The sequence below is a fragment of the Megalobrama amblycephala genome, linkage group LG20, assembly GCF_018812025.1.
Source record: "Megalobrama amblycephala isolate DHTTF-2021 linkage group LG20, ASM1881202v1, whole genome shotgun sequence".
NCBI lineage: Eukaryota > Metazoa > Chordata > Actinopteri > Cypriniformes > Xenocyprididae > Megalobrama > Megalobrama amblycephala.
This window is the reverse complement of record NC_063063.1, coordinates 22576450-22585944: the sequence shown is the minus strand read 5'-3', so window position 1 is coordinate 22585944 and position 9495 is coordinate 22576450. Positions and strand designations below refer to the sequence as shown.

At 39.5% G+C, this 9495-nt stretch overlaps 1 protein-coding gene across 1 annotated transcript; it reads right to left on the bottom strand.

The window, feature by feature from the left end:
* Positions 1–7173: 7173 nt before the first annotated feature.
* Positions 7174–8965, bottom strand: nog3 (noggin 3). The gene has a single exon (XM_048171633.1). It carries the CDS (start codon positions 8458–8460, stop codon positions 7786–7788), a length of 675 nt encoding a protein of 224 aa, XP_048027590.1. The 5' UTR covers positions 8461–8965; the 3' UTR covers positions 7174–7785.
* Positions 8966–9495: the final 530 nt, after the last annotated feature.

Here is a 9495-nt window from a genome sequence, read left to right as displayed (position 1 = left end):
TGCAATATTCCATTAAAAAAGAATTCTCCATTTTATTTCATGTGCTATGCCACATGCTCTTTTCACTTCACTTGGTCAACAGAAGCAAGCCAGAAGAGTTAACTTAATGTACAATTACAAACATTTAAGTAATTGACCTTTCGACAGGAGTTTGAGTGACAGGTGATCTAACCAATCATAACGCCGAATCCGCTATTTTGTCTGACAAAGCAATCAGAGTTAGATTAAGGTTAGTGGACTTGAACTTGAAAAATGACGTGTACTGATGTCTTTCTGTGGTTGAAATGTGGTTCATTCATGTTTATTTGATGATATATATTAACTAGTAAGAAGAGATGATCGGTTCACGAGCCGCTTAATCTGAGGCGCTATAGCGATCTGTCATGACACATTAAAGAGCCACAAAACGGTAGGCCTATTGATTGTTTAAATTTCTTTAAAAATTACGAAATTTGAATTTTGAGACTTCTTTTCATATCAAAAGTAACCTGCTCTGTCTTGTCTGTCGATACGTTGTATTTTTCACTGTGAGAATGTGTGGCGTGAGAGCAGCATGGCTTGTTGGACATAGCAGCACAGTAACTAAAGGAGGCGGTCTTTGCGAAGGGTCAATTGGAACATTAAACTAACCATGAAAAATTGCTTTACTGATTTACCTGGTCAGGAAGGAGAAGTCTGATACAGTTGCAGAAGCAATCACAGTTCCCACATTAAACTCCCAGAGACATACTGCATCTACATTCCTCCTACGTTCTTTTCACTGTTTGTCAATGTAAACGTGCCTTAACTGATCGTCTTTAGTAGCTGAGTCACATCTCGCTATTTTTTCCCCCTTCACGCTTCTAACCACGCAATCCGACTTTCCTGCGTCGTTGCTTCCTCACAGGCAAGACAATTATCCGCTGCATTTTTAACATTGATGCAAGGGGCGGTTTTGGCGGCATATCTGTCTTCTTTTATTGTCAGTTTTCTCTTCTGGCTTATCGCGTAGCAACGTGTCTTGTCAAATAAATTATTTACAGAATATGTGGTAAATACTACGATTAGTCTCGGCCCAATTCAGTGTTCCAGAAGGAATAAATCGCGAAAGTGAGTGTCAATAATGTACATGTTTTTGTTAACACGATGATATTGTCCGTTTTTACCTCAAACAAACTAAATGCCACTGCACATATAAATACGCTCTAAAAAAAAGTGCTATACAGCATTAAAAGTGGTTCTTGGCTTGAAATGCTGGTAAGGTAGGTTTTGAAGCTGGTATGCTGGTTTATGCTGGTCAAATGCTGGTCCATGCTGGTCCTGGACTAGCTTAGGACCAGCATGGACCAGCATAGAACCAGCATTTGACCAACATAAACCAGCTCAAACCAGCATACCAGCTTCAAAACCTACCTTAACCAGCATGCTGTTTTTTTCAACAGGGTAGCACCATATTTTTAAAGGTGCACTACAGCACCTTTGTCAAATGGTGCTATGTAGAACCCATAAGAGGTGCCATAGCCTATCACATTTTATTTCTTCAACAAAAATGGTGTTAAACAGCACCAACAGTGGTTCTTTGGCTCGTAAAGAACCTTTAAAGGGTCTTAACAGGTTCTTTGTACGGCAGTGGTGCTATATAGCACCTTAACCACCCCAAAGAACCACTGAGGAACCGCTAAAAAAAACAATACAGGGGCTTAACAGATTCTGTATATGGTAGCGGTGCTTTATAGCACCTCAGTCATCCCAAAGAACCAGTGAAGAACCACTGAAGCACCAAGATTTGATACTAAACCACTTTTAGTACTATATAGCACCATTTTGTTTTTATAGTGTACAGTACTGTAGCGGCATAAACCTATTTGTGGATGTGGAAGGTGCTGAATGGCCTCTCAGTCAAATACTTGTTCTAAGTTTTCTAAAGCAATTTAGCGATTCAGACTACCTAGATATTTATAACAATAAAGTTGTACGGTGTCCGACCTGTCCATGGATTTATTTAATTAATTCGTTTTCTTAAACGGTCCACTAGGGGGCGCATCTTGCTTGGCATACATACAGAGGATGCTGGAAATGTCTTCATGCCTTATGTTTCAATGACACTGATCAAATGATCTAAGCGATTCTGATGTGTCGTTCTGGATTAAATATAGATTTAGAAGATGAATGTTGCTAAAACAGCAATGATAGAGGTTTGGTTTTGGTTAAAATGTGACATGAAAACCACAAGCAAGTGCAGTTCTTCCACATGCCTTGTCTTAATACTAATATTACATTAGTGGATGAAGTCAGTACATTCACTGAATAAGAGTCAGGCCTTCATTATAGGTCAGACTGACAGATTCTAAAACAATTAGATAAACCATTGGTACATGTTTGTTTAGTTTGGCGGTGAAACACAAGAAAAAAGAATAAAAGATGAATTAATTTAGAAAACTGGATTAGCAAATCTCCTGCCGCCTCGATCCATCAAAAACACCACTCGTTTACTTTGGAAAATGCAGCACAGACATTTAATGCCAGTATTCTTTACGACTATTCACATCTTCTGTTACACCGCTCCTCATGTTAAGAAAGGCTGTGATCCATAACTTTTCAGTCCTGAGCCTGCATTTGGAAATAAATAGTGGGACTATCATTCAAGAGGAATTATAAACTTTGATTCCATTACATATACAGACACAAATACATGCACTCACATGCTGTCTCACAAACTCACCCAACACACACACACAAAGCAATGCTCATATGCAGAGGCACACACGAGAGTGGCGCCACAGTCTGCTGGGTGCATTTATTATGGATCAGCTTTGCCAATACTTTCAACACCAGTCCAGCCTCCTTCAAACAGCCACAGGCCGATACGTGATGGATTCCGCTTTTACGTAGAGGATCAATGCAGGACAATGCAGGCCCGTGTCAGTGCCGCCATCCAAAACACCTCTCAATCCAACTCCTAAATTATCTGAGTAATTGTTCTGGACAGGGAAGGTTGAGATTTTGGGCCTTGGTTGTTCTGTTTGCCACAGATTTCCCTGGTGGCTTAGTTGCTGAGCTCTTCATGAGCTTCCATGATGTTAATTAGCTTGAACACAAACAAAATACTGTTTCCACACAGGCTGAAGGTGATCTGTTCCACCTCATTACGAATGAAACCTCCATACATTCTTCTAATCTCCTTTAAATATCTTTTGCAGCAGCCGGGCATGACAACAGCACTGTGAAATTTCGTATGGAAGAACCTGATCTAGACCTGAAAATATTGAGAATGAAGCATACGGGTGGCAACTGCGTGCACAGAGGTTTGTCTTTCAGTACAGGATTAAAATGTTTGTTTTAAGTGTTATGAATACAGAAGAAGAGATCCTGCCTGTGCTACGGGAATGAGCCCGTTCTTTACAATATAGACAGCGATGGGTGGAACGATGGCACCGAGCCCACATTGGCCTGGCGATTGGGGGAAAATTATAGGGCTATGCTGCCAATTTCTTAAGGAAAAAAGCAAGGAGGAACAAAAGGGAGATGAAGCTTGCGGTTTGATTAAACCTCAGTTGAGTCAAGTATTTGCCATCCCTCATATTTGTGTAGTGTTTTTGGAGGGGGAGAAGAGATCTTGAGCTCAAACTGAAGGCTGAAGGGGTTTAATGCATTTCTGTCTGTCAACCTTGAATTAAAATGCACAAGGTGAGCTTTCAGATTCAAAGAGGTGATATTTTGTCTTTTTGCTGTATAAGAAACCAGTTGCCAGATATTAAAAAAAATTGCCACTAAAAATCAATATAAATAATAAAAAAACTATAAAAATCTAAGATGATTGTGAACTTCCAACTGCATGCCTTTTAATCTTTTTGGATTTGGGTCAGTTTGCAGTCCAGGTGATTGTGCATTGATGTTCCCCTCTCATTAATGAGGAGACGTTCTTTAATCATATCTGGTACCGACTCTCTTACACTTCAAAGTCAGTTTGAATCTGCACGTCTGCAAATATAGCTCTGATCTTCCAACATCTGACATGCAATCATCCCCCTGACCCCATCGCTATGATCTCTGGTATGAACTTGAGATCACACTGACCTTTCTCTCAGTGATATCATTGAGAGCACACTCAGATACCCTGATAGCATCTGGTCATTTTCAAAGGTGTCTAACAGCAGCATTTTATCGAAGTCCAAGACACGCTCGAGAGTGAACAAAAAATATATGCATTATATTATTATTATTATTATATAATTTATATATAAAATGCTATTGAGGTTTTAAGAAAGAAACAAATGTAAAATGAAGTGAATTTCCTTGTAACAGAGCAGTGACAGACACCAGCCTCAGGGTTATGTTGATGCATGTCTCTTCCTGACATCATTTTTGCATAACTGTGAATGCAAGCTATAATAAAAGTGTTACCACATGTTGTTTTTGAATGACACACTCTCATAAAATATGAGAAATGTTGACAAGTCAAGGCCGTAAAGTGACAAATTTCAAAGGCAATGTTGAAAACAATGTGATTTCTCAATTCTTCAGTATATGCTTTCACAGTTGGAGGTTGATTCAGGATTTTTGGAGGCTCATTAGGTCCAGCTTTGAAAGTAGAAAAGGAAATGTGTCTAATAGCGAAAACAAACAAAAAGCTAATGGGACTCTACACTGTAAAAAAATATTTTCATGGTTTGTTCTCACAACATTTTTTCTTTTGTTCTTAGATAATTAATGTTCAGAAAACATAATATTTTGAGCTTCTGTTGATTAAACCAATCGCCTTCATTGTATAAACTCAAATTTTTTATTTAAATGAACACAAAACTTTAAGGCACTCAGGTAACTTACTTTTTTAAGTTAAACCAACAATTCTTTTTTTTACAGTGTACACCATAGGCTACAAAAATAATACATATATGTATATATGAAATAATGGTTCCATATGTCTAAGACTAATACCAAAAATGTTTCATATTACATATTTTATATACAAAGCATGATTTTGGAATGTTCCAAAGAGCATCAGATGTGATGTATAACATTTTGTTTTGTTTTTCTATCATGGCAATTTGACATTTAGCCATCACATATTTTATATTTTTATAAAACATATTTGTTATTCAGGTCTTTTTTATCATGAACTTATTCTTTAATATACACTCTACAATATACACTCATTGGGTTGTTTTAACCCAGCGGTTGGGTAAAATGTTTTCCCAACCTGCTGGGTAGTTTTACTCAACTATCGTTTAAAAATTACTGTATTACTTACTTGAAATGAACCCAAAATATGTTGGAAATTAACATTTATTAATATTATTAATTAATAATAATTAAACAATAACCATTTATTAAATTGCTTATTAATAAATGTTCACATTTTGATTATTATTGTTGCCTCTAGTAATTATGTGTCTGACTTTTATTTTCCAGTCCATTTTGGATTCATTTTAAGCCAGCCATATAGTCATTTTTAAACAATAGTTGGGTTAAATAAAACTGCCCAGGGTTAAAACAACCCAATCGCTGGGTTTGTCGATTTTCAACCCAACTTGGGTTGTTTTTAACCCCTGCATTTTTTAGACAAACACTGCATATCAGTAATCTTTTTTGCAGTTAAAGGATGGAGATTATATGAACTTTAAACTTTGAATCATTGAATCATTATGTAAATATCTGTCAGTCATATATTTGTAAATGCTGTTGGAGCTCTTTCAGTGAAGAGTTTCCAGCCCATTGGTATTGCCCACAAACTTACTCACGTCCCTGTTCCTTTGGTTTGGGTTCCCTCCATCCTCCGCTCGCCAGCTATTTGGTCCAGTCGCCAGGAAACACGCACAAGGTTCAGACCAATGAGAGGCTTTTCTCTTTAAGGGAGTGTCTGCGTAAAAAACAATCTGAACATTTAATGACTGGTGGTTTTTCCCGCTCTGTCATGGTTAGAGAGAGCGCCTGGGTGGCCAGACTGGCTTTCATCACGGGAAGGGTGCAGTGTGTAAAGGGGCAACTGTTCCTCACACCTGATTGTTAGTGATACTGGATGGACTCCAGAACTTGGGTGGCATGTTACTATGCGAGATGAAGTTTCCAGTCATATCTCCTGGGATGTGATGTCCTGAGAGCGATGAAATGGGATAATTCAGAGCATCTATGAGTGTTTAGGTTTGAAGGTTGCAGACTGAGGTACATTAAGCCGGTGTTGAAAATCACGCATGACGCTGCCCAGTTATCACTGTGTGAAAATATCCACCATGTAGAAAGAAAGAAAGAAAGAAAGAAAGAAAGAAAGAAAGAAAGACATTTGCGCACAGCAGTAGAGTGGAGTGACGGGTCCATAATCTTACTGAGCTTACTGGAAAGCTGGAGGAGCAGGCACTGCTTTTCTTATTGTGTATTGAGCTGAGAAAGACGTCATGTTCCTTCACATAAACCCTCCTTGCTGCGCAAAACCAAGTGATGCTGGACAATGTACTGGTGGATTAAGTCAAAATCTATGTAACAAAAGCAGGATTCTCTCTTTTGGCATGAGAGAAACTTTCATTTTGGTTTTAAAGCTGTGTATTAACTGTTACGTGGTAGCTTATGCATGCATTACTTTGATCCCTGTTGTGTTTGCTATTGACTCTTCTAAAATGAGGTTTTACTCTAAGCAAAATTCTGCAGTGTAATGTTTAAATACTATTATATACGGTGAAACAGTGAATATAGCGCAACAGAAAAAGTCAAAACCATCTATGTGGCATTTGTCATACTTAATCGATACAGTGTGGAACTTCAGTATCTTCATTCCTTTGCGAGGTCAAGTTGTTCTTTTCATGCCAATAGACTTTAGGCAGCAGACAGAGCAGAGAATGTTTTTACATGTGATCATCCATCCAGCATGTGTTTCAGGCGCCACACAGATTAAATGAAAGAATCTGAAAATGAAGGTCTTTAACTTTTAATCCTTTTACAAAGACCCTTCAGACTGTCTGAGGACGGAATGGCGTCTCGGAGGAAAAAAAACAAAGTAACTGATCCACTCCCTCCGAGGAATACGAATCACCAATTGTCCATTACGATCCAGACTTGACTTCATAAGTCAAATTAAAATAATATCACTTCAATTAGCGTCACATCAGCGTGGAGGGCTTTATAAATAGCAACCGGTGAGTTTTACTGCATGCAGTGCATGTTAAGCAGACCGTAAGTGAAATAAGCAAAAAACAGTTCATGAACATTTTTAGTGGTTTTATTTTAAATGCGTTTTGACTACATGGACATAAAGAATAAATAGTTTCTTTTAATTTACATGAGCAGTTATTTTCCATTCCCCTTATATTTACAGCACACCGAGACTGTAATCTATATTCTCCTGTCTGAGGTGTATAAAGTATTTTTTTTTTTCCGAATAATGGAAAAAGCTTGGAATTCCTTCAATAAACGCACTTTGAATGCGAAATGTTCTTTGACATAAATATGTATAAAGTTACATTACAACCAAAGTTACAGTAGACACTGGATATTATAGGCAAATACTGACCTTTTTTTCTTTTCTTTCTTTTTTTTTTTTTTTTTTTTTACAAATGAATCAGGCACCACTTTACATTACAGTGTCCATGTTAGACATACATTACTATAATTATTCACTATAATGATTATAATACCAAGCAGCTCCACAAAAGAATCACATGTTAAAGTTTCATCAGCATCACTCAGTACTTCTGTATGAAATTACACAGTAACATGAACACCAATGTAAAGTGTAACCTAAAATGGCACCACATATACATCAAATATACATTCCTACACTGGACAGTGCATGTGAGAAGGAGCACGGAGCTTATTTCAGTTCGGGCAGGAGCATTTGCACTCTGATATAATGGGGTACTGAACTGGTATCCAGGCACATTTGAGCCCACCCTTCCTCTGCAGGCACCTCCATCGCAAAACCGTAAAATGGCTGGATTTGGCAGGTTTGCAAACCATCCCTTCTGGAACCGAACAAGACCTTTTATTGTAGCAGCTGCCCACCTTCACATAGCGGGGCCAGAATCGGTTCCCCAGGTCCTGCCATGTGTGCACCACCGGACAGAAGGCATAGGTCCACAGCCACAGCTGAAGCCTTCTTCTGAGTTTCTTACTGGGCTTGTGTTTTTTCCCATGCTGGATCTCAAACTCCATGGCTTTGATTTCTTTGGGCATGGTGCCGGTGGGACGCTGTTTCATGAGCTCTGACTCGTTCAGGTCGTCCTGTCCTGCGTATTTGTCCTCTGGCGGGCTGATGGACATGAAGTTCTGATCGAATTTACTGCCTAGTATGGCTTTGAGTTCAGTCTCGTTCAGATCCTGCTCCTTAGGGTCCAGTATGGGATCTGGGTCCTCCTTGAGTTCCACTATAGGCAGACTGTCACTGGGAATGGGACGGAGGAGGTAGAAATGTTGGCACATCCCTTCTTCTATCCTGAATCCGAGGGAGAAAATGAGCACGTATGTAGCCAGAAAATACGACACGTTATCCATCTTTCGGCTGTGGGTGTCGGATGCTCGATTAATCCGCGCGCTTGAGTGTTCGCTTGAGTTTTTGGCGAGCCGTGAGCGCGCAGTCTCCAGCGCGCGCGGTGGCTATCCACGAGCGATCTCCCTAGAAAGTGTTCATTCAGTTCAAACGGCACTATCCTCGGTGCCGCTTCGTGCGTAAATGCGATCGGAGATCCAAGAACGCTGTGTCAGTATCTACTTTGTGGTCATGCCGCGCGTCTCGTTCCGCTTTTACGCACAGGTTCCCATCAGAAGGGTTCATGACAGCATCAGGCGTTTTCAGCCGGAGCCGGTCTCCTCTTTGAGCTCGCGGGCTCCTTGCGTCTGAATCCGGAGTCCTGGTGTCTGAGGAGGATCCGCATGGTTTCTGGTGATGTGCGCCGAACTGAGAATCACCTGGCTCGTCTGATTTATTCTCGCGGGTCGCGATAGAACCCAAAGACCCATTCTCAATTGTGGGTCTGTTGCCAGAGCTCCACGACACCTCCTTCTATTTAGGGAGGGGAGGGGGTGGGATGGACCAGGAGTGGGGTATGGGGGTGGGTGGGGTATAAGGGGGTCCGGAGGCCTGTCTATCGTTGGTCGCCCTCTGCCGGTGCGCGCGCACATGCGTGACATGTCAAGATGAATGACAGCAGCGAGGACTTCGGAACGAGTCTTTGGGATCTGTGTGAAATTCATTAGTTATCATTTCTTTCAGTTCTATAATTGTTCTTATATAAAACTTATACTTATATTGTAAGTATAACTTTTATGAAATCATATCTTAGCCTAAATAAACCTTTTTGTTTATGTGTATTAGTTAAGTAAAAAAGAGAGCTCTTTTTAGGCTACTTTAAATTTAGTTTAAAACACACGTCCTTCTAAATGTTATCTTTGTAGTCATTGTTGCTTTTATATATTTTTGAAAAACCATTTTCTACAATTATTTCGATTTAAAAACTTGCTCCCACTTTATATTAGGTTTCCTTAAAGGGTTAGTTCACCAAAAAATGAAAATTATGTCATTTATTACTC